The 25,751-nt window shown below is 39.9% G+C and overlaps 2 protein-coding genes across 4 annotated transcripts in view; one reads left to right on the forward strand and one right to left on the reverse strand.

Annotated features, from left to right (window-relative positions):
- Positions 1 to 252: 252 nt before the first annotated feature.
- Positions 253 to 14,163, forward strand: degs1 (delta(4)-desaturase, sphingolipid 1). The gene is made up of 3 exons (XM_050071127.1): positions 253 to 511; positions 8,702 to 9,444; positions 12,508 to 14,163. The coding sequence occupies exons 1-3, from the start codon at positions 430 to 432 to the stop codon at positions 12,652 to 12,654; spliced, it is 972 nt and encodes a 323-aa protein (XP_049927084.1). The 5' UTR covers positions 253 to 429; the 3' UTR covers positions 12,655 to 14,163.
- Positions 14,164 to 17,680: 3,517 nt separating this feature from the next.
- nvl (nuclear VCP like) overlaps positions 17,681 to 25,751 on the reverse strand; it is a 25,130-nt gene continuing 17,059 nt past the window's right edge. For 2 of the 3 annotated variants that reach the window (XM_050071120.1, XM_050071118.1), the window contains exons 20-24: positions 24,970 to 25,076; positions 23,332 to 23,408; positions 23,036 to 23,127; positions 20,537 to 20,634; positions 17,682 to 17,880 (exon numbers count right to left, since the gene is read on the reverse strand). In XM_050071120.1, the coding sequence (XP_049927077.1) occupies positions 17,836 to 17,880; positions 20,537 to 20,634; positions 23,036 to 23,127; positions 23,332 to 23,408; positions 24,970 to 25,076 (419 nt within the window). In that variant the 3' untranslated portion in view covers positions 17,682 to 17,835. Of the gene's footprint in view, positions 17,881 to 20,536; positions 20,635 to 23,035; positions 23,128 to 23,331; positions 23,409 to 24,969; positions 25,077 to 25,751 lie in introns of all 3 variants that reach the window. The other variant, XM_050071121.1, reaches the window with a different exon arrangement.

Below are 25,751 nucleotides of genomic sequence, written 5' to 3' on the forward strand. Positions count from 1 at the left end.
TCTCACAGCTGAATGGTTTCTGTAACTAAAAGCATGCGGAGGTAGCCGATCTTAAAACTTTCGAAAATGTAACAATAAAAAATACAATAAGTATAGCGTGAATGCTATGTCAGCATGTCATGTGCCAAGTGACAGGGAGGTGGTAGAGGCTAACACATTATGTGAACTGCATTCAACAACTGCGTCATTCAACACTTTGGCCTGTCTGTATCATGCAGCTGGTAGGAGGAGCTGCAGCCAGCTGAGGAGGGCTGAGCTGACTGACTATCGGCAGGTCAGCCGGGCGGGTTCAAAGACTGAGGAGAGGAGAGGAGGAGGACCATTGAAAAGCTGACGAGAGTCGGAGAAGTTCTGTTTCGAAACAACGTTGCAAAATTTAGCCACTTCTTTGTCGAACAAAGTTATTTAAAACAGTAACGTTAATCAAAAATGGGGAATCGGGTCGCCCGTGAGGACTACGAATGGGTGTATACGGACCAGCCGCATGCCGACAGGAGAAAAGAGATACTGGGTGAGCTAGCTTATCCGTCATCAAGTTTTGGATAAACCTAAAGTTAGTTAACTTAATGTAGATATAAATAACGCCATGCTAGCTCGGCTGGGTGGCTATATTGACGAGTAACATTGGTTAAACATGTAAGGGTGCTTAAATGCTACCCTCACATGACCCTATCAGCTAACTCTGTTTGCTAATGTAACTAAGCTAACGGTACCATATCCGCCCATGTATTTGCCAAGTGTTAACTGCCTGATAGAACGTGAGGTTCAACGTTGGTGAATAGTTTACGCCCTTTCAAGGACTGTCAGACACCGCCATGTTTGTTCTCATAATATAGGTAGTTATATATGTACAAGCTAGTTAGCTTTATGGAACACATTAACTTCAGCAGTGTAACGTTACAGCCACAGTAGTCACTTAGCCACTCCCTGAGCTGACATAACGCTCACTCACTTTGGAGCTTTTCACAGTAAAGCTGCAGTAACGGTTCAGACACTGCCAAAGATGGAGGTGTCATAACTGAACGCTGGGCCAACAAGTCATTTACAATTACGCAATTTGTGAAAGATGTCGCTGTTGAAGATGTACCTCAGTGGGTGTTCTGTTGGCCTTTGAGAGGTATCATTAGTAGCCAGCGTTAATTAAACACAAAAGGAACAAGTCACCAAATCCTTTTTGCTCAACCTGCAATTTAAAGCAATATCAGTTTGTAAATAAGGAATTTAAATGTGTCTATTTACATAGCAAGCCCAGCTAGGTAAATATATTTTGGGAAAAAATCAGAAAAAAATGTCTTTGCCATACTTAGCAGAGAAGTAGGGTATAGTCTATTCTAAATTAAACTTTAAATACAGTGAATTCTGCATCTGCTTGTTAAAATACTTAAGTTATATGATGCTATTTGAAGCACCAGTGCACCAGTTTATCACATGTAGAATGCAGGTATTTCATACCAAGTTTTATTAGAGCTGCAGTGATTAGTCAGTTTAGGGTTTGGCTAATGAACATTTGCATAATCAGTTAATGTGCCAATTTTTTTTATTCAAGAGCACATACCCTGTGCACAGTACTGTCAGTCTTTTTCACTTGGTGCAGGTGATGGCAGGAAACATTAGATTGATAGTAAATAAGTAGATGCAGTAAATAAGTAGATGCACCACACACAAGAGGGTTTGCTGATGAGACCTGATGAAGCCATGAGCGAAACACGTTGTTTGTAACATATCAAATGAAAACTAAATTAAAAGAAGCAATTCGGCCCTCTTGTGTGCCGTACATCTACTTATTTAGTGCCAGAGTCTTAATTAATTACTTGTCTGTAAAGGTCAACTGATATGTTTTTTCAGGGTTGATATTTATAATCAAAGAGACTGATAACCAGTATTTGGAACAGATAGATACATTTGCAGTAAAAAGGAATTTTTGTTGTGTTAAAATTTAGAACAACACAAACAGCAATGCAAACTTAGTTTTATTGCCTGTAAGCATAAGTTTAATTAAATGCTGGATATCATAACTTTTTATTATGATTTTCAAAGAGCCATTGTACTTCCCATGCTGACACCTTTTCGCATGTATTGCACTCAGTTAGTGTTGCATGATATGCTGATACTAGAAAAGTATTGCAGTGCCTTGCTGTTGAAAACGTTACTATAACCCATTTTATTAGTTTAAAGGTACACTATGCAGGATAATAAGAAGTGCCTTTCATTAATTAGCTCTTTTCGAAATAGGGTAGCCCTGGAGTTAAAAGGAAATGCATTATAAATGCTGCTTGGTTGAGCCACAACCTTACATTAGTATTGCCACTGATGGAAGCCTGCAACTGCAGCATAGCGAACTGTATGCATCGTACATGCATGTGTTAACCCACCCATTTACCTAGTAGTATACCCACCTCATCAACTACCACTACACCACTGGGCTCAAGTAGGGGGCATGGGATCAGTCCATTTTGTGCAGTAGCAGAGTTAAAATGTCGCATCGAACGCCCCCTGATATGGGAAAGCAAACAGATCCTGAGGAAGGAAGTCTAGGTTAACAAAGCAAGGTAATGAGCTACAGCAGTGAAGGCAAAGAAAGCCTGTTGAACTTGCTTTGTGGTACACCCCCCTGGACATAGTTTTGGGTGATTGAGGATGTATTAGTTTTCTATACAGCTTCGTATTTTTAATGTTGTTTCACTGTCAAACACTTAAGTTAATCCATCATTACAAAGTACTGCAATTGTGTTGAGAGTGAGACCAGTGCCTTTAATAAAGATACTCATTGACAGCCGAGCTGTCTCCTGGGTTGAATTATTCATGCTGTTGAATAGTGAATGCAGCAGGATCAGGATATTCTCAGGCACTGATACACTACAGACTAGTAAGATTTCTGTTAATGTGTTTCAACAGAACTAGCAGAAATAGTAAAAGAGCTTGAAACCGGGGCGTCGGTGGCTTAGTGGTAGAGCAGGCGCCCCATGTACAAGGCTGTTGCCGCAGCGGCCCGGGTTCGAATCCAGCCTGTGGCCCTTTGCTGCATGTCATCCCCTCTCTCTCTCTCCCCCCTTCACGCTTACCTGTCCTGTCCATTAAAGGCAAAATGGCCCAAAAAATATCTTAAAAAAAACCCCAACAACCTTGAAACCGTTTATTTAGAGCTGAGAGTGTGAAACCCCCGAACTTTTTCAAGGTTGGCAACAAATGCTTGGTTGTATTCTCGACTTGACTAATGTGTTTCAATTCAAACCTAAGAATGTGAACAAAATGCTTTGTTTCCGCACCTGGTATCTGTAAATAGAATTTACCATAAAACACAATTAACATTAAATTAGCAGTATTTTTTAACAGCCTTTAACATTACTTAGTCTGTGATTTCTGGCCATGTGTGGAGTTATGAGATTCTGTGGATCCAAGGCATGCTGTTGCTTGTAAAGAGCTAAGCTGTATACAGTCACATGCCTCAGGCCTCTCCTACTGTGGGCTAGCTCAGCCTTGTGGGGGTGGAGGGCCACAAAGTGAGTTGATGACACAAGAAGGGGTGTTTGCTGAGACTCTGCTGTAACCTCCCACCTCAGGCAGAAAGAACACATACATGAGGCCTGGAGGCCTACTTTGTTTGCTCCTTTGTCTTTTGAAAGCAATGTTAAATGGCTGTGCAGCTGAAGCTTTCTGTGACTTGGGTTTTTAACATGGACAGAGTATCACTAATTAGCATTATGTTTCATTGTCTTACATTTGGCCTTTAAAAAAAAAAGTATGTGTTGCCAGTGTTCATAGAACCCCCAAAATATTGAAAAAATAGGATTAAGGCTGCCCCACATGATAATGTAGGCCCATTTTAATATGTACCTGAATTATATGGATGTAGTAAGGGGCCCCTGCCCTGCTCCATCTCTCTTTTTGAGATAAGGGGTCCTTGGCCTGAAAAAATGTTGAAGACCCCCTATCTTAACTTGTTGAAAAGGGCTGGGGCTGAATGACTTCTTCAACAAGTCACCTGAAATGCCCTTAAATGTTTACTGTTCTTCAGTTTCTCATCAGTGATTAAGATAACAAAGATTTGATAAAAGGATTTACTGCATAGTTACAACCTAGGTCTCCATTACTGCCACAGATAGAGAGGTGAGAGCCAAAAGTCACCATATAACAGCTGTTTGTCTGCAGCTTGACATGACTGATAAGCAAATGCATTAGCGTTTTTAACGTGGCTATGCCAACATGGCCCAATATAGCTGGGTATTTGAAAGCTTTTTAATGTTAATTAATGAATTTTGAAAAGACATTACAACAGGGATAACAAGAGTTTTCTAAGAATAATTTTTCACAGATTTATTTTTGCAATTTCATTCTAAGCTGAATTGTTAAGTTGTGTAGTAAAATACATGTCGCTAGATGGGAATTACCAGTTAATACGTACGTTAGTTAACAGGTTATTAAGTTGGGTATTGGGATTTGATTTCTGTTTCATTTGCTTTCTTTACAACAGTGTTTGCTTGTAATTATGTCTGTCATCTGATAGCAGAGGTGGGAGTAAGTCACACATGTGCAGGTCATTAGCAAGTCTCAAGTCATAATCTTCAAGTCTCAAGTAAGTCCAAAGTCATTGTGGTAAAAAAATCAAGCAAGTCAAGTCAAGTCCTTGCTATCAGTCAAGCAAGTCGAGTTAAGTCATTGGTCAGGTCAAGCAAGTCACAAGTCAAGTCATACTCACAAACTCATAAAGATAATATAATATAAACTGCACCTAGTGGTGGAATGTAACTAAACACATTTACTCAGGTACTATAAGAGTCTTTTCCTCTCATGCCACCGTCTACCTCTTCACTCTACATTTACCTGACAGTCTTAGTTACTAGTTACTTAAATTAAGATTTTACACTCAAAACACAAGCAAATGTGCAAGTACAGCTAGAACTGAGTCAGTTATTGAATTGACAGAAGAAGAAAAAATCGCCACTATTTTGAAAATCATCCAAGTTGTTTTTAATGCAAAAACATTTCATGGCTCCAGCTTCATTAATGTGAGGATTTTTTTTGGTTGGTTGGACAAAACAAACATTATGAAGGTGTCACTATGGGCTCTGGGTAATTGTGATGCTATCTCTCTCTATTTTCAGAATTTTTTACAAATCAAACAATCAGTTGATTAATGGAGAAAATAATCAGTAGATAAACCCATAATGAACATAATCATTAGTTAGCAGTTCACAATTAGCTCCACCTCAACCAACTAAAACAGTAAAATCCTGATTTTACATTAATGCATGAGTCAAATCATTGAATTATATCATATATAGTAGTAGACTACAACAGTCACAGGGGACATTTTTACATCACTTTAACTTGTAATACTATTAGTACATTTTCCTGATTATGCTTACATACTTTTATTTAAGTAACATTTTAAATGCAGGAATTTGACTTGTAACAGAGTATTTTTACACGGTGGTATTAGTTACTTTTACAAGAGTAAAGGATTTGAATACTTCTTCTCCTGCTTCAAGCCCTGTGGTCAGGGTGAAGGACTCCACTCATGTAACATATCTGCTGCTGTGAGAGAGCAGGTGAGATAATAACGCACTGTTAAAATCCCCAAACATGAGCCAAGCAGGAATGGGTAGCCAAACAAAAAAAGTCACTGGGAAAACTATCTCACAGCGTGGGTGTGTACGGCAAGCACACATACACACTCTCACAGATAGTGAACTTATGTTGGGACAGCAGGCAGGAGCAGTCATTATGCACTGTGGCAGTATCAAAACCTCGTACAAATGAGAGGAGAGTCTGAGCATATAAAGCTAACAGGGCATGTATCGGCTCTCTCGGTGGTGACTCTGTGTGCGTAACGGCCCGGAGCTAACAGTGTGCTGCAGGTTGCAAAGCACATTCAGGTGTACCTCAAAGGTACTGAGTACTGATACCCAACCCTAGCGTTCAGGCCGCTCCTCAGTCCAGATTTGGACTGCACCAAAGTAGTAAAACTCTTCTCCTTCTGTCTCTTGGACAGGAGTTTTACTGTGTGGCTTGGTCCCTAAATGTCTGAAACTGCTGCTCTTCACTTTGGTGTGCCTCAAAGTTCTTTCTCAAGTCCAATATCATTTGCCTTGTACATGCTTTCTTTAGGTCATATTATTATCAGATTTGAAGGTATGTCATATCACTGTTACACTGATGATTTCTAGCTGTATGTCTCTTTTAGCCCGATGATACTGACAGGCTGTCAGTAGTGACTGAACGGCTAACAACTTTTTACAGCTTAGCGCAGATACGACTGTTTCCTTATCATCTCGGTGTTAAATTTAATCAGACTATGTACTTTGATCAGCATATCAAATCGTTGACCCTGTTCATGTTTTTTCCAGTAAAGAAACATTGACAAACTCAGGTCTGTTGTATCACAACCTGAGCCTGAGAAGATCATTCACACTTTTATAGCATTCATGCTAGGCTGTTAAAATTCTCGTTTCACCTGCCTCAGCAAGTCCTCCCTACAGTTTGTCCAGAACGCTGCTGCAAGTCTGTCGACCGGGTCCAGGAGGACCACTCACATCACACTCATCTTATATTCCTTACATTGGCTTCCACGCAAATCCTCTCGTTCCACAGGAAACACTGTGGTGTTGTAAAAGTAGCATGGGTTCTTTTAGGAATAGTTCAGTGTGTAATGACTGTACGGTCAAAAGACAAAGAGATGTTGATGGTGGAAGCGCTCAGAGCAGACATCGGATGGCGATCAGAGCAGAGAGGAAATCAGCAGTAATGTTGTCTAGTGGTAGTAAATGTACAGTGTAACCCTTAAGTGAGTGATACCCTTCAGCCCTGGAAGCAAAATAATTACAAGAAGATTTATTGGCACTCCTTTGCCAACAAACGCATTATTTCAGTGAGCAGCCATTACAAATAACATGGATTATGGTCTTGTAGCAAGCCAAACAGAACAGTACCGCTGTTTGGAATAAAATGAACAGAAATTTGTTAAAAAATCAATAACCTTTCCATTTTCATTCCTTTAAGGCTCATTCTGACAAATAATAAGATAGATTCTTAAATACTGTGAAACCGCAATATTTTCTGAGACGGTTATCGTACCATGAAAATCTCCTACCCTTACAACCCTGCAACACATAAAATTAATAGTTCACCATAAAAGATCACTTAAGAACGTAAACGTTATAAAAATATCAACAAACTGGGAGTAGGCTATATTTGCCATTTAGGACAAGTTTGAATAGTAGTTTCAGCACTTGATTAGTGTTCATTTTTTACTACTCTATTTATATTTTACTCCCAAAATATGTTCCAACCACCCTATTATAGTATAATTCAATCTAACAGAAAGACATCGCAATCTACAGCCTAAAAGTGACAACACTAGTGCTTCTGTGAGACTTAGCAAAAATGAAATAATTCCAAGCTTCAAAAAGGACTTTCCATTTCAGGTGTTTGACTCTAGCCCTCCTGTTCATTATAACTTTTTAAAAAATGAAAAGAACTTTTAACAGCTTCAGTGGAAAGAGTTCTGCATTCCTGAATGATGGAAGTTTGTAACAAATTTCCCCTGCTTTTTGAATATTTTAACTCAGAATGTGTTCATGTTGGCATGCACTGTAGATGATTTCTTCTCACTATTGCCTTCAGACTTAGAATGGATGGATGGTAGAATACATGTCATAAGGTGCCACTCAGTAGTTATTTTTGTCCAGTATGCTGGTTCTTGACACAGTATTACTTAAGCAATATCACACAAGAGGGAATGCTGTTGTACTGAATATCGGCATGGCTGTGATTCAGTCGTAAATAATGACAGCTGTGCATATATTCAATACAGCAGCACGGCCTCGGGTTTTGCTTGCTCTACAAGCACTGGTCATTAGTTAACAATAATAAGTGACAACAGATTATGGTTTGTTTGTTTATTTAATCATTTGTTTGGCTCGCCAACACAAAGAGTTCCACAGTAGGACTGGGATTAATTAGAATGTTGCCAAATAACACTCAGATATTTATGCACACTAGCTTGCAACTTTGTGTAGGTCTAGCCCCCAGGAATAGCGCCGGGTTTTGAAGCCAATTTAACATATTAGCTAAACAGTGGAATTACAACTTTGAGGGCCATTAAGTGGTGCCACTGGGCCCAAAAAGACTTTTCCCGACAGACTTACATTGTGAAAGAGACGTCTGTAAATCAGTGGATGCGTTTCAGGATTTGATCAATTCGGACCGATAACATTACAAAAGTCTAAAAGAGCTGCACTCTTAAATCAGTTTATCAAGTTAGTGGAAGTTGGCATTGGCTGGTGAAAGTCTCTGGTCTGCTTGCTTTGTGGACCCAATGATGCTGAAGCAGAGCAGAAGATCCAAATTTTACACAATTCCCCTCACGCGCCACTGAGCAACTTTCATAGGAATGAACAGGGCCCTGCCTCTGACACTGTATACAGTTCTCTTTAGACATCCATAGTGTAGGTGTACAGGCTACCGCAGATCTGTTACTTTGTTTCATGTATATTTATCTGTATGTTTCCATTTATTGTGCAACCTGTGAAATTTAAGTCTGTTTACAGTTGCTTTGGTGGCATACATGTGATTCCAATGAGTTAACAACTTAATCAGACAGTATCATTACCTTGTGAAATCAGGTGATCAGATGCAACGTTTTATTTTCAGTATATGAATCTGTGCTGAGATTAATTGGTCTCTTGTTTTTCTCCTACAGCCAAATACCCAGAAATCAAGACATTGATGGGTCCTGACCAGAGGCTCAAATGGATTGTGTGCATGATGGTAGCTATACAGTTTTTAGCTTTCTACTTGGTCAAAGACTTGGACTGGAAATGGGTTTTGTTTTGGACTTATGCCTTTGGCAGCTGTATCAACCACTCAATGACCCTTGCTATTCATGAGATCTCCCACAACACTGCCTTTGGAAACAACAAGGCCATGTGGAACCGCTACTTTGCCATGTTTGCCAACCTACCCATCGGCCTGCCCTACTCTGCCTCCTTCAAGCGCTATCACCTGGACCATCACCGCTACCTGGGTGGAGATGGGGTTGATGTGGACATCCCCACTGAGTTTGAAGGCTGGTTCTTCTGCACACGCTTCCGCAAATTCATCTGGATTATTCTGCAGCCGCTGTTCTACGCCATCCGACCCCTCTGCATCAACCCTAAACCCATCACTCAGCTCGAGGTGACCAATGTGGTCGTCCAGCTCACCTTCGACATCCTGCTCGGCTGTCTGTGGGGGGCCAAGCCTGTGTTCTACATGCTGGCTGGCTCCATGTTGGGAATGGGCTTACACCCCATCTCTGGTCACTTCATAGCTGAGCACTACATGTTCCTCAAGGGCCATGAGACCTACTCCTACTATGGTTCCCTCAACTTGCTCACCTTCAACGTGGGCTACCACAATGAACACCATGACTTCCCCAGCATCCCAGGACGCAGGCTGCCCATGGTTAGTACAGCTGTGTGACTGTGTGGATCATTTGGTCATCTACAATTTCATGATGGTTGGAAAGGAAGAAAACATTTGGGTGGAGACAGATCCGTCTTGGTAGCTTAACTTAATCCTCTGACAAATACAGGATGTGCAACCATATTACTGTGTGAGGATGGTATTTCACAGAAAGTCATAGGAGTTTTTTCAAATTGTCATTCCATGATAACTCACACATGATCTCACTGCCTCAAGATAAAATGTGGTTTTGCCATGATCGATTGTCAGACCCTCTTGGAAAGTTATTTAGTTGGGAATGTCATTGTCCACAGTATGTAAAACTATATGTCTTTGTCTTCACCACACAGCATTGAGAACAACACAAGACAACTGATAGGGACGCAGCACCAAACATGAAAATAATTGTAGTCGACTAAGCCAATCATCTTGAGACAAAGGGAGTTTTGGGTTAGTATACCAAGAAAGTATTTGATACTGAGATAACACTAATTAAATCAGTACCATTGGGGAAATTTAGTTTTACCTTTTGTTATCTCTAGATAATGAGATAATTAGGTCATGAGTTCACATAGTGGTCCAAAAACAATTGATGGAACAACAGCCCTCTTGTTTTCTTTACATTTGTATATAACATTTGTGAATGATACCTGGTTCTTACAATCTGGTTCAATAAATGTTAGTAGAAGTGTTAAGGTTCACTCACTGATTAGAAATTAGAGTCAGCTGGCCACTGTAACAGTTACACATTAATCTACATGCACTTTGCTCCAATTGGTACTTGATCTGTGCAGTGGCAGAGTGCATATGCGTTGATCAGCGAAAACTTAAAGACCACTGACGAGTGAAATGAATAACATTGATTATTTTGTTAGAATGCATTGTTCTACTGGGAAACCTTTGGTCCTGGCATTCATGTGGATGCTACCTGAAGCACTACACCCACCCAAACATCGTTGCAGATCAAGTAACTCCCCTCATGGCAACGGCACTCCCTGATGGCTGTGGCCCTCCCAGCAGGATAATGCACCATGCAGCACTGCAAAAACTGCACAGGAATGGTCTGAGGAACAAGACAAAGAGTTCAAGGCATTGACCTGGCCTCAAATTCCTCAGATCCCAATCTGATCGAGCATCTGTGGGACGTACCAGGACCCCAGAGGTACCTCCGATCCACGTTGGGGCTTCCTTGGATCAGACTTGGCTCTGACCTGTTGACCCCCCTAGAGGTCCTGTGTCCATGCCAGATGCTCAATCAGATTGGTCTCTGGGGAACTTGGAGGCCAGGTCAACGCCTTGAGCTCTTGGTCATGTTCGTCAGGTCATTTCTGAGCAGTTTTTGTGGTGTGGCATGGTGCATTGTTCTGCTGTTGGGCCAATGCCATCAGTGAGTGCTGTTGCCAAGAGGGGGGGTAGTTGGTCTGCAACAGTGTTTGGGTGGGTGGAGTGCATCAAGTGGCATCCACATGAATACCAAGACTAAATATTTCCCAGCAGAACATTACATTGTAACAAGATGATCAATGTTATTCACATCAACTGCCAGTGATTTTCATTTCTATATTATTTATTTAACCTGTATTTAACCAGGAAGTCCCATTGAGATTCAAAATCTCTCTTACAAGAGAGACCTGGCCAAGGTAGCAGCCAATCAAAACATATTTAAAATGCACAACAAATACAACATACAATACAAAAATCCACAAAACAACAACTGTTCAAACATAATGGCCTCTCAAGAAAACCAAACGCATGTTTCTGTTATGATGCCCTTAAATCTATTGATGGATATAAGTGTTTCTAATTTTAGATCTTTGCAAATGTTTTTTTCTGATTGGTGTAGATAAATAATGAAACTGTCACAATAGCCAAAGCCACCTGACATCCCTTCACAGCCTGCTGTGTGACATGATCAGTGTTACTTTGAAACTTAGCACAGGCCACAGTCAAGTTTACAGTTCTCCCTAACCTTGTGTTGTTGTTTTTTTTTTGATTAATGCTAATACTGCATGCTGACCTTCGTGTACTAACATGATAGATTTCATGTTAGCATTTTAACATGCCACCATGTTAACATGCTAACATACTTAATGATTCATAACATGGTTAACATGGTAAATGCTAACTGTGTTAATGTTTATATTCTTACCTACATAGATTAGAAAGGATTTGATAAACAGATTCCATTTAGTAAAATTAAAGCTCAGCCACAGTCACGGGTTCTCACATTTGCCTGGCGCCTGTCTCACATAGTAAGAGCAGAAAAATAAACTAAAATCTTCAGCAGTAAAGATAAGACACGTTATAAAACAAATGTTGTACTGTATGTGACCAATAGGAGCTGTAAAAATGTCATCCAGTGTTTGAGACACAGAAAAAGGCTGTAAAAAAAAAAAAAAAAAAAAGGGTCATTCTTAGGAGCAGTAGTCTGTGGTTCATTCCCAACAGACCTAAGACCAGACTAAAACAGCACAAGGTTTTGTTGGTGGAAGTGACTTTAGTTACAGTTTTACAGTATGTGCATTTAGTAGTGCTTTTAAATATTATTCATCATTTAAAACGTTATTCTTCATATACAGTCAGTTGTATTGTGCACTTGCCTGTTGGCAGATTTCATGTCGTAGCTTTTACAGCTCATCGGATCTGAGTGAAAGACTGTACCACTACCAATTAAGTGGAAGTGGACCAATTGTTCACAGTCTCACAGTCACATTTTCCCATTACAAAGTCATTTTTCAATACACTTAAAATTAATTATTAAGAAATTACAGAGCTGTATGATTTCTTTATGACACATTTGTTATCCACAGGCTTTATCAGCTCTGTCCACCCAGTTAATCACATCAGTAACTGGTCTGTCAGAGCCACATAAGCAGCACCCAACCCTGCTGTTTGACCTGTGTGGAAACAAAAGTGAAACTTACAAATGATCAGTACGTTTCAAACATAAATGCATTTACAGGCTTAATTAATTGTGAACAGCTCTTTGAAAATTGAATCTAAAATGTCACACTAAAGGCAGCATTCCACAGTCCTTATTGTTGTGTTTCTCCTTGGTTTCAGGTGAAGAAAATAGCAGCAGAGTATTATGATGACCTGCCTCAGTACACATCCTGGTTGAAGGTCCTGTACGACTTCATCATGGACGATACACTGAGCCCGTACTCTCGAATCAAGAGGAAGCTGAAGGGAGATATCAAACAGGAGTAACTACACTGAAAGCTTCTCTGGAACAACGCTGCAGTGTCCATCATGACAGCAGCCCGGATCACCGTCCTATAAACTTAACAGCTTCTGCGTGTTAATACATTCGGCATGGGAAATTAAGGTGGACATATTGAAAAAGTTCTTTTCCCCTACAGGAAGAAAAAATAGTTTATCATCCAGGTCAGAAAAATCAATACATTTTGTGTTACAGTATGATTTTAGATGTTGTGATTATAGGCAGTGCCTAGGTCTGGTTGCACAAAGACTTTGCTCCGATTAAACAAATAGTTCAACTTAAAATAGACAACTAATTTGTTATGTATACTAAATGAAGTATAACTGGATGGATGGCTCGTCATTAAATTTGGTATATACATTAATGTCACACTCAGGATGAACTGTAATCACTTTGCTGATCTTCTGACAGTTCAAAATTTCAATTTGTCGAGTACTTTGGTTTAAAGTACCCCCAAATGTCTACCTAAGGCATTGTGTTCAGGCTCTTTCACGGCTGTCCGAGATAATCTGCTGCCATTCCAGCTGATGTCTTAATGTGCACAGCACATGTGAGTGCTCTGTTTACATTAGGGCTATTTCCAGTGTCTTGGAGGCCACAGTGATCAGTAATGAGTAAAAACAAAGAAGTTGTCAGTAACAACACTTAACATTTAAATATGAACAGACTGCTGGAAGAGGTGCTTCTGTATCAAGTGGCTCTGTTGTCCTCTGATCGCCACTTTAACACATCTCAAATTAGTTTTTCTTAACGGTTTGCTTGAGCCTAGTAGGAGCAAAATAATACTGTCTTTGTGCAGCCAGCCTCAGAAATTAACCACCAACAAAGCTACACAGCCAACCAAAAAAGTCCACACAGGTTGTTGTACCATTTACTCCATGTCAAAGGTGTTTCTATTCTGCCACAGAGATTAATTTTATACAACTGAATGAATTTAGACATTTAGACAACAACAAGAAAGCCGCTTTGCTATTGGTTGAGTATCAATGTGTGTGTGCGTGCGTGTGTGTGTGTGTGCCTGTCTGTGTGTGTCAACATGGACCAAAGTTGAACTCTTGAGTGAGTGACTTCACTCATCATTAAGATTTAGTTTGTTGCAATGTGAGTGTGATCCGGTTAGTTTGAATGGACATGCAATAAGTTTATGGGGAGGCCGGCATTGGTTGCTTTATATGTTAAATGTAGTTTGTAACCTTTTTTGGCTTGTGACCCTTTTTCTTCAACTGCTTTGCTTTTTAACATTTGACACTTTTAATGTATCACATTAATGTATCACATTATACAACCTGTTGTCCTGCTTTGTACAGACTGACTGTAACAGGTCAGTGTGAGGTTGGATTGTATGAGATGCTTCTTACAGCCAGAGACAGAAAGCAGTCATATTAAACACCATGAATGTTTAAGTAATCAATTGTCCAGTGCTGTTGAACCTGACTGATGCAAAGTCAGCCTCTGAATTTGTGGGCCAGATGTGTCAATAAATTTGTAACAAGTGGGATCTTATGAAATTATCCCTGATATAAATCTTCATGTTGGAAGATAAAATTTACAGATAATAATGACTGGTTGAATGAATAAAACATGAAAAATATAAATGATTACAAAGAGTATATTATATAGGAGAAAGGGTGCATGTGTGGGACTTAAACTCTTAAGTGTTTATAAAATCTGTATGGAAGGCTACATACAGGTTGACCCAACAGGAAGGTTTCACTTCTGGGGAAACTTTGGATGGGACCAAACGCTTGTTTGGTGAGAATGTTGTGTGCTGAGGTTCTTTATGTAGAGTCTCAAGTACTAAAATCCTGCCCATGTTCACACACATTTGTACATCATAGACATGCTGATTCTGATGGGCTTCACTTTTTATGCCTCCACACCAGCATTAGCTGTGGCCAGAGACATTGGACCTCACTCATGAACTGTTAGTTAATCTGTAAGTAGATTTGCACATAAAAAACCTTTGTACTAAAAACCTACATTGAATTCATGAACCCTGCGGGAAACTCAGAATGCCAGTCAATTGTAAATTGACAGCATGCTTCTGCTGGTCAGCAGTTAGCATACATCTTTGCCCATGAATAGCCAGTGACCACCATATAAGGAGGTGAAGCGTACTATGGATTGGTGCATCATGTCGACCTGCAAACAGAGAGAGAGAGAGAGAAAGAAAAACTTTCTGACAAGACTGAAGCTATTCTAGGTTAAGTGGAGTTTAGAAAAATATTTTATTTTCTTCTGTTAGTAGTGGTGTGACAGGGACAGGTAAATCAAAGGCCTGGAAGGAGGTAAAGGGTGCCGTCAGTTAAAATAAAATGGTTGCAAAAAATGCATAGGCACACAAAAACAACAGCTACAGGAGGAGGCTCTTTCTAGTCACAGCTGCAGACAAGCACGTTGGAGAGACCTCTCTGTCAGGGGAGGTGGCGACATGCCTGCACTGGATCAGTCAACAGCAAACTCAGAAGGTATGGCGATGTATGTGTTATATTAAGTGTTAAATCATGATACATTCTGACAGCCATCACAGATAGCTTAGTGTTTGTCAGTGAGTGGAGTTCTCTCCTGATTGATTGAAGTGGGCACAGGATGCCAGGAATGTAGAGAACACTTGTAGCTAAGAAGTCGATTTAAACTACTCATTTTTATTTTTAAGAATCCTAATCTGAAGCCTAAATCTGCTGTTGTCGACTAATTAGCTAAATGTGTTATATTTCTAATCTTTTGTCATGTTTAACGTACATGTTTCAAAGGCATCTGCGTATTGGGAACATACAGATAGTAATACAAATTAAAACTAATTTCTTATCATGACAAGCAGCATATATGTGCAATCCTTAATTACATAAGCACTTAGAACAGTCACAAGCTGGTTTAGATTTTCCAGATGAAAAAGGAGGTTGCGCATCAACAGTCATGATACTCAGAGTGCTAAACCCAAAAATCCAATATATTCAAAAATGTAAAAATGCAAAAAGGCTCTGAAGAAAGCGCGAAATGCGTTAGCGTTTGATTTTTTGATGTGAGCCATTAAAAGAAGTCAAACGTGATTACTTTGTCCGCTTCCTTAACTTTGCAATTTGAGATGTGCTACCATTTTTACATTTTTGATTATACTGGTTTAGATTTTGTTAGTACCCACCGAAAGGTCGGCGCTACTAACATATTAATGAATGCTGAATGCTCACGTTTCATGAATGAGACCCATTAAAACATAATGGATTTCTATATGTCCATCCCATTCTTGTGAACACGAGATCTCAAGACTGCCTTAATGGAATTTCTTCGAATTTGGCACAAATGTCCACTTGGTCTCAAGGATGAAGTGATTAGAATTTGGTGGTCACCATGACCTTGCATCCGTCTGATTTTCATTCTCAACGCGTTGAGGGAATTTCTTCAGATTTGTCACTCATGTCCACTTGGACTCAGCAATAAACTGATTAGATTTTGGTGGTCCAAGGTCAAAAATCAAGGTCAATGTGACCTCACAAAACATGTTTTTAGCCATACCTCAAGATTTCATTGGCTAATGACAAAAATTTACGCAAATGTCTGATAGGATAAAATGATGAGGTGATGGCATTTTATATCGAGAAGGTCAAAGGGCAACTTCACTGTGACAGAAGGGGAGACATAGGCCCTGCGTTCCAAATCGCATACTTCTACTACTATACTACTTTTAGTATGTACTGCAGCTACCCTTAAAAAGTATGTAGTGTAGTATGCAGTATGCATGCAGTATGCATACTATTGGGATAAACTACATCCGCCATCACATCGCTCCCTGAACTCCGACCTTCTTGCTCACTTCCGCCGCCGTCCGTAGCGCCACATTTGAATATTTTGTTTTGTTGTACTTCGGAGATGCAGCAAATCTCCTCTCGTCAAGCTCGCCAGAGTCGTGCATACCATCGGAGGTGCCGGAGAGCTCTGTTGCTGTTACGTCGTAATGTATGTTGTTGCTTCTAATAAACTGACGTGTTCACGTAAACAGTCCCAAGCCTATTATTAGTGACCTGTCTATTGAACTAGTCACCAGTAGGCATATTAACCCCCTCCACACATAGCTCTCTGTTGCTGGCAGATGTTTGTTGTTAAATATATTTACAGCTATGCAGCTGCTGGCACTATATTCTGTCTGCACGTGAAGCAGCCTTACATTCACATTACTTTTATTTGTAGTGTAACATACTTGCACAATCTTACTACATTACTTAATATGTGTTTAACTTTTACTATTTATATATTTACTAGTCTATACTGCTCATACCTGGCCCATAGTGTATTCATATTTAGTCATATTCATTCATTATTTATACCACACTTACACCACTGCCTATACTGGTAGAATCTTCTATATTGTAGTCATAGTTGAACCCTAACATTGATTATACTATAATCACAATAAAGTTGAATGTTGTAACCGTGTTCTTGCAAAACTGTATGATATGTGACAGTATATAATCAGATCATTGCAGTCCTAATATGTAGTGTCTTAGTATCTCAAATTAAATAAACCATGTATGAAAGGAAGTGTGGGCGTTGGTTGTACACGCAGCTCAGTCAGTGTGACGTAACTTCCGCTGCGCAAAGGATTGTGGGTCAGAATGGCCAAAGAAGCATGCTGACATGCATACTGAGAAATATGACCGGATGTAGTAGAACATCCTGGTACTTTTGGCATACTGCATCTGACATACTATGTATTGGGACACACTAATTCTTTTTCTGGCATACTAAATAGTATGGTAGTATGGGTATTGGAACGCAGGGTTGGTCAAATACAAACCTGGTGACACTAATCTTGGGACTGCTGATTTTATAGCTCTTCTGTTCTGTGGGTTAAAGATGTGCGTGAAGCATCCTGTTTTAGAATATGTAGCTTGTTTGCAGAAACATCCATATTTAAAGCATTGTCAGCTGTCATGGCTCGATATGAGTCTGGACAGACATGGATGTAAACTGTTACAACCATGAAGTGGAACTTCTAGTTAAAGGTTTTCATTGCACGTACGGACCCACACACTTTGGTTTCTTCACACTTTTTATTATAAAAGCAGGTATAATAATAAAATGTGTATACATACATGACATTTAATTATTCACCCCTAACTAAAGTCAGAGTTCAACTGTTGCTGGTGACGTCTTTGGTTCTGGTCTCGATGTTATCTGCTGAGGGACTCTCTGAGCTGCTCGTACATCTTCTGATCCTGTAGGAGACACAAGCACAGTCATTGTATGTTTGTGGTTTCACACAAAGGTTAATCTGAGCGCCATCAAAGGGATGTAAAGACGGATTTCAGCCCCGCCTCTCCCTGAGACCTCTCACAACAAACATTAGCTGACTGTTGGGACTGATAAACTGGGTGTTACAGGTGAGGAGGCAGAGAGGTCTCTATCTGTCACAGTCTCTACATAACAGCAAAGCGTATATATATGTTGCTGATGTTTAAGTTAACGGTGGTGTTCTGTAATACTTAAATCATTATTTTCTGACAGTGTGAAGGAATTCAGAGTACAGTGGCCTGAAGTTTAATGTTGCAGTGTTTGGTGTGGGACAAGTCAGACTGGTTCTCCTGGCCACTTGATAGCAGCGTGGTTATGGGACAGTTATCTGATAGACATTAAAGCAAAGAGCTGTCTGCAGTGACAAACAGTCTGTAATTGTTTAGAATGCTGCCAGAGTATTGCACACATAATGAACCACTGCATTACACTATGAGGTGTTAATGTAAAATAAAACACACAAATTTGTAACTGGAACACAGTGTAAAAGCTGTGCCAGAAGTACCTCAATCTGGCATCAAATGTCTGGTCAGATTTAGAATCTTATTGACTTAAACTCTTATCAGATCCTGATTTAGATTAACATTTTTCCAGTTTTAGACTTTATACTATTTAGACAAATTAGAAGTTGTTCTTTTGTTTAAACATTTGACTTTAATTACCTACAATAAAATGAAGTAATAATGTACATTTAAGGGATATCAAAGATAACACATTGGTAAAGACTGAAGGTCTGTATGTCCATGCACCTAAGTCTAAAGAAAAAAAAAAAGTTTTTCACCAAATTTGCTCATTTAAACCTGGGGTAGGCAGTTTCATTTAGGCATCACAGGGCAAAAATCCCATAATAACCTTTCAACGTATTGTGATTCAAATGGTCTGAGAGAACACCTCCTCTTGGCTCTGTTTTCGGGCTTTAGAAAATTGAGCCTGTGACAAGAAACTTAAGCCAATCACAGGCCATTTCAGAGAGAGAGGGTGTTCCTATTGGCTGTTCTACAAAATGCAGATGTGTGTGCACGTCCTTTCAAATGTTAAAAGTTTGATTCATTGATGGAGAGTCCTGCAGATTAAGTTGCTATTCTAGCATCAGCAACAACTGCCTACACTGCAAAGCAACCCAAAAAAGTAAGACGGACTTTTCAGAAAGAGAGTCTGACAATATTGGAGAAACATTTCAGAGATGGAACACTAATTGCTAATTGTTTAACCTTCTGCTAACATGAGGTAAAGGCTCAAGGCTGCAGCTTCAGGTTCACATATTTGTAGCTAACATTAGCTGGAGCCTCAAATCACAGTGAGTCCTCCACTTCATTTCCTCACTGCTACAGACCGCCTAGCTGGGAGGAGAGTGAGCAGCAGCAGCACTAGAGACTGAGCCCCTGTCAGTAGCCAAAGCAACACAAATCCAGCCATTGCAAACCCCAGCACTGAGGGACTGGACAGCCCTGACTCCCTGCTGGATCAGCAAACTTTCTGTTGCTGCTGTTACACATGTTAGACCCATTGCTGCAGCTGGCCACCAGCCCGCTGTGACACTGGGTGGTGGGGGGTTTGTACTGGTTGAATTTGAGTTGCTGTAACCACCAACTGAAGGTGTCACCTACTGGCGCTGCAGTCCACAGCGGCTGGGAGTGAGGTGGAAGGACCATAGGGTTTTAGAAGCTAGCTAATTCTTGTGTCATTTGAGGACTGATAACCAGAGACAGTGAGATAATGTCATGGCGACACATATTAAATGTCATGTCAGCTGAGAGAATGCGCTGCAGGCAACTCTACAATGACATAAGATTAATAAATCAACGTAACACTGGGTAACTGTATGAGGCGCGTGCATTTGCCCATGGTCATTTGGTGGGAGGGGAATTTTGTACTATTTATTCTGCATGGCATCAACCCCCTCCCCCACCAGGAGAAGAACTGGGCAGTGCAGCACTTGACAAAAACTGCAGGTCATGTGATGTGCTCTGGTCTACTTTTACCAAATAAAAAGTCACTTTGGTTCACTAACTATGTAATATCAGGCTGTTAGGCAGTGAGAGTCATCTGTGCATATGTTTTTTGATGATTATTTGACCTTAAAGAAAATGTGGACACTGTCTACCTGGTGTCTCCCTCCCCACACCTTTCTTTCTGTTTATGTCTACTTTTGGCTACTGTGTTAAAATAGGCACAGGCCTTCATCTGCTGTGGCTCCACAGAGGCTAGCCTAGTTTCAGACCTCTGAGTCACCACTCCCATCTCCAATTTGTTTAGTGATTCAAATACGAACAAATTAAGTTGTAAAACCAAAACTGAGTATGGATGGTTGGTTGTGTAAACACAGTTCTGTTTGCCTGCTTTTTTATGACAGTCAGAAGCCATGGACCAAAAAGTAAAATGGGTTGTCACATCATGGCTAAGAAATGGACAGATTTAGCATAGTTCACAGGTCAGACCAAGACCTTAACAAAACAAATAAAACTCTGCTGATCTGTTACAGGATAGCCTGTTGAAATTTTACAATTTCCATATTGTCAAAAGATATTTTCAGGTTTGACATGTCACACCACACTCACTGTGCTCTTTACACTTTCTTACCTTTTTGGACACAGATGGACGAACTTTCTTAAAGGCATCATCAAAGTTGTGTTTGCTCACTCTGATGTCAGTGACAGAGCCAGAGGAGAACGAGTGACCTGTGTGAAACAATGAACGACCTCTAAGTCAATAAACAGAAGAGTCAACTGGGCAAGAGACACAGTCCTGTTTGATTTCTGTTGCATGGTTAGAACATTTACTGCTCTGCACTGTGATTTAGTTCAGATTATTTTTCATTGTGTGTTTTTGTTCATGTAATAACCAGGGCTGTAACGGGTCAGTGAACAGTCTATTTTGAACAGACAGTAGTGTGAGTGTCAAAGGCAGACACAGTCCTCTTGCTGGGGACTGAGGTAACATTTTGCTCACTGGCAACTTCGGTAAACTATCGTCATTATAAAAATAAGGAGAATTTCAAACACTTCTGTTCAACACCATACAAACACTAGCATATTTGATGGGTTTGCATTCACTGACCCTACAATGGTGGAGCAACGCCGACACACCTTCCTCAACTTATGGACCATTTCAATCTTCTAAATAGGTCCCTTTGTATTTCCTGTTGGAATGTTTGTAGATGCAGTAATGGACAGGAAGTAAACAGGAACCAAAGCTGTTGCCCTCACAACAGCAAAGCAATGAAATGGTCTGAGGAAACAACTGTCTCTTTGTTGCTGTTGAAGCTGATCTGGGCCCTGCAGGCAGGTCTTCCAGCTCTGGCCTTTCATTTGTGCTTGCAATAGTGTGACTGATTTGCATGCCAGGCAGTTTATCTGCTAACCTTAGCACATGTTGTTTATGGCACGTGTGAACGTTGGTCCCACATAACCTGCATCTATCTACATGTTGTGTAGTCTGCGTGCACCAAACTGTGACGGTTCAGCATACATACACAAACCATTACAACCGTAGTTTATGGAGTGTTTGTACAGTGTTATACAGAATTTTTTTAATGTTCCATGTTTTTATAATGGAAATTGTTTACCAGTGGGCAAAATGTTCTCAGTCTCCAACAACAGGATTCTGTCCATCTTTGACACTTACACTACTGTCTAAAATAAATAAAAAGAAATGGATCCTTATGCTGTGTTTTATCCCACTGTGCCAAACTGGCACTGAACTGTCACTCCAAAAATCTAGGTATAAACTGAACTGTGACTTCTGCGTACCATTACACACAAAGTAATAACTAAACATTCCTTGTTTTAGAGTGCAGCTAAATGGGGCATCGGTAGCGTAGTGGATAGTGCCAGCGCCCCATGTATCGAGGCGATGCCTCGCTGCAGCGGTCGCAGGCTCGACTCCGGCTTGCAACCCTTTGCTGCATGTCAACCCCCACTCTCTCTCTCTCACCCCATTTCACTCTGTCCTGTTCATTAAAGGCAAAAAGCCCCCAAAAAATAATCTTTAGAATGCAGCTAAATGTGCAAAAATATATCAGAAACAAAATATCCTGCACAATGTTACAAACCAACTCATGTAGACTTTTTCTAAATCTAAAGGGCTGTACTGAGAGATTGGCGTTATATTACAGTTCACTATGAATAAAAAAGAAGACGTTGAGATGAAGGTAAGTGAATGTGAGCTCTTTTGTTGTTTTGGTTTTGACTCATTAAAACGTTTTGGTCTTGACTAGAGCGTGAAACTGCCTCGGACTTGAGGGGCTACTTCACCCCTTCTTTCAAAATTCATACATGTTATTCCTATGGTGTAAGACAATCCAAAAATATCAGTAAACATAACCACCTCTCTCTCAAATCCAAAAACTGAAGTGCTAAAACTCAAATTTGTGATGTCATAGGGTATAAAGTCTGGAGCTGCTCCATAGACAATAAATGGTGAAAGATGTTTTGGATGACATTGAGAGCACCCAGGGGACTGTTCTGAGTATATGGGCACTGTGGGTATCTGTTTCAGAACTGAGAACACTACAATAAAATAAAACTCATTTGGGTAGCAAACTTTTACCACTCATTGACTATGGAGCAGCTCCACAGACATCACAAGTTTGAAACTTACTTGTCTGTTTTCTAGCTTTGAGAGAGAGTAGCTCATGTTCACAAATATTGATTGAAATTTCCTCGGGCATGGAAATAACAGTGGAATTCTTAATTTTGGCTGTGTTCCCTTTTCACATGATAATCAAACATAAGATCAGACTGGAATGTAAACATTTCTGACACTAGATTTAATTGAAGTCAACCCAACCCCCCATGCAGGTCCAGGTATATACCAAAATTATTGTTAATAATATGCAAATCTGAAAAGTAAAACAAATTAGCGCCTCACATTATGTAAATAAACCATTAATTAATTCTGTTTAGGTACACTTACACCATGTTCACTCCCACATGTCAAACTATAACACTACCAGAAGTTACAAGTAAAGAGAAACCATGGGAATCTTTCCAATTACTAATTCCAGTCCCATGTAGGATTACAGTTTCATCTTTATATAGTAAATAGTGTACAGGAATGCAGAGGGAGGAGTCAAGTTACCAGGAGAAGAAGCTGAGGAATGCTGGGACTTCATGTAGGCCCTCAGGGCGTTCACAGATGCTTCTCTCACTAATGCAGTCAGATCAGCTCCACTGGATCAAACAAACACACACACACACTTAGAGTAAATATGGATCAGATTTCATTCACATCATCAGATTCATGGATCAGTGGTTCTACATTTAGTCAGTATCACAGTCAGCAAGACAATGGAATATGGACCAAAACCAGGACAAACAGTATGAATCAGTTTAGCAAGCATCTGAGGACAGCTGCTGTTTCAAGGTGGGACTTACGTGAAGCAGTCGCAGCGCTCGTCGAAGGCGATCTCTTTAAGACAGACGTCCTGCTCCAGCTGAGGTCTGGTCCCTCCCTGCAGAAAATCAACAGCTATTTCATCTCTGAGCATCCAAACATGATCTCAGATGTGGTTAGCCCAGCTTAGCACAAAGACTGGAGGCAGGAGGAAACTGGTAGCATAGCCCTTTCAAAAGTGAAATCAACTATGAATTTACCCACAGGTGCACAGGTGTGTTGGATTTTAGAGCTGTTTTTCTGGTAGCACTATTTTAGGATTGACCACTGCATGATTTATCAGTTTCTGACCCAAAAGACCTTCTTTTGTCAAGAAACAACAAAGATGACAGTAGAACACACATGATGCTAACAGCTACAGGATCAGGTGGAAGAGTTATGAGTTTGCTGAGAAGAAAGATGGTCTTTCCCTTCCAAATATTACAAAACAATTTTCAGCAGGTGCACTAAACATCTGTAATCATCACAGCAAAGTGGAAAGAAATGTAGTGCCAAACATCATGCGGTATTCCACTGAAAGCTATAATAGTTGACAGTGAATTGAGTAAGTCTAAATCGATCCATGGATAGACTTGTATCAACAAATAAAACCTGGTTCAATGTGGTAGAAGAACCTTTGTCAAAAGAACCTTACACATTCATAAAATGGCTGAGTGTATGATTCAGTTTTTATTACCAAACAGATGGATGCTAGATTTAAAAAAAAAAAAAAAAAAAAAGATAAAAATGGAAAGGTACAATATGATGATTATGTCACTGGAGAAATACTAAAAAAATGTCAGGACCAGCGTGAATGGAAAACCAGCATGAGTCAACACAGCAGAACTATTTTAGGTTCTTACATTGAGAAATCCATAAAGAAAGGAAAGCTTTGATAAGATATGCTCTGGCATTTTTTACTGGGATAAAATCAGACCCAGGTCACAGAAATTTATTTATGTAGTACAATGGACTACAAATGTTAAAAAGGAAAAACACAACTCATATAAAACAAGAAAGGGTAAAAGAAAGGGAATATTACATTATAGTTGGTGGAATGGGAAAAAGTAAATAAACAACCATGGAAAAGAACATCTGGTTTATACTGGAGAGAACTTAGGATGAAGAATGCAAGGTTCTTTAAAATGCCAGCACATAAGACGTCTCTAGGGAAGGACACTTCATGTTGGAGAACCTATCTATCATGAAAGGCTAATCATAATCATGGATTCTAGCACTGACTACTGCTTCCACAACCTTGGAGAGAAATCATGTGGGTTATGGAAGAAGTACTGAAAGTACCAGTGTCATTCTGCTTTTAGACACACTATTAACTGCACTATATTACACTACACTTCACCCACTATTAATTATATACATGTTATATATATTCTGAAACAGTGCCACCAGTACTGCTCTGCTCATTTATGAAAAGCTAGAGCTTTAAGAAGATGCAGTTGTCTGCTGTGAGAGGCAGGGTCAACATGGCATTTCATGTGTACCTGTACTGCTTTTCCAAATAAAAAAGAAAAAACAGAAAAAAATGAAACCCATCTAGCAACATAACATTATATTATGAGTCATTTGACTTTTATCCATCTACTGTGGGTCCTATGCGTATATCTCTGGTGAACATTTACCTTGGTTATTGTGAGCAGGATGGCATGGCGGTCTGCTGGAGGCGGCAGACCCACATACAAGGTTTTATCGAGGCGACCTGGCCTCAGTATGGCAGGGTCAATGATATCTGGCAAGACACAAGACAGTCATTTAGTGTTTAGAACAACAACAAAAAATGAATTTAGTTTAAAATTCTTGTTACAGATTGAAAAACAGTGGTGAAAAAGTATTAAGATCTTATACTTCATTCAAAGTACCAATGCACAAATGTAAAAAAAATGCTACATTACAAGTAAAAGTCCTGCATTTAAAATTCTGCTAATGTAAAAGTACATATTTAACCTCTTTGGGTCTTACACACTTTAGGAGGACCAAGTACAAACAACACTACACAAACGTCAGAGGTTTATGACCACTGGTTCAATCTAAGAAATTAACAATGTATTATGATTTATTAGTTTTTGTTGATAAGGCCTAATCTGAACAGTAACTAGTAACAACATCCGAGGGATAAATGTGGTGCAGTAATAAGTACAATATTTCCCTTTAAAATGGAGTGGATTAAAGTATAAAGTAGCACAAAATGGAAATATGCACATTCAAATACACCACACACTACTGTACTTAAAGGGATAGTGCACCCAAAAATGAAAATTCAGCCATTATCTACTCACCCATATGCCGACGGAGGCCCTGGTGAAGTTTTAGAGTCCTCACATGCCTTGCGGAGATCAGCGGGTGGAGCGGCTAGCACACCTAATGGTAGACGGCGCCCCAGACTAACGTCCAAGAACACAAAATT

This window comes from Epinephelus moara, chromosome 19, assembly GCF_006386435.1.
Source record: "Epinephelus moara isolate mb chromosome 19, YSFRI_EMoa_1.0, whole genome shotgun sequence".
NCBI classification, from domain to species: Eukaryota; Metazoa; Chordata; class Actinopteri; order Perciformes; family Serranidae; genus Epinephelus; species Epinephelus moara.

What these genes read in the sequence shown, in the direction of transcription:
- degs1 (XM_050071127.1), top strand. Translation starts at nt 430, where the DNA reads ATGGGGAATCGGGTCGCCCGTGAGGACTACGAATGGGTGTATACGGAC. An exon ending in CAGGAGAAAAGAGATACTGG is followed by an intron (nt 512 to 8,701) that starts GTGAGCTAGCTT and finishes TTTCTCCTACAG; the next exon opens with CCAAATACCCAGAAATCAAG. An exon ending in CAGGACGCAGGCTGCCCATG is followed by an intron (nt 9,445 to 12,507) that starts GTTAGTACAGCT and finishes CCTTGGTTTCAG; the next exon opens with GTGAAGAAAATAGCAGCAGA.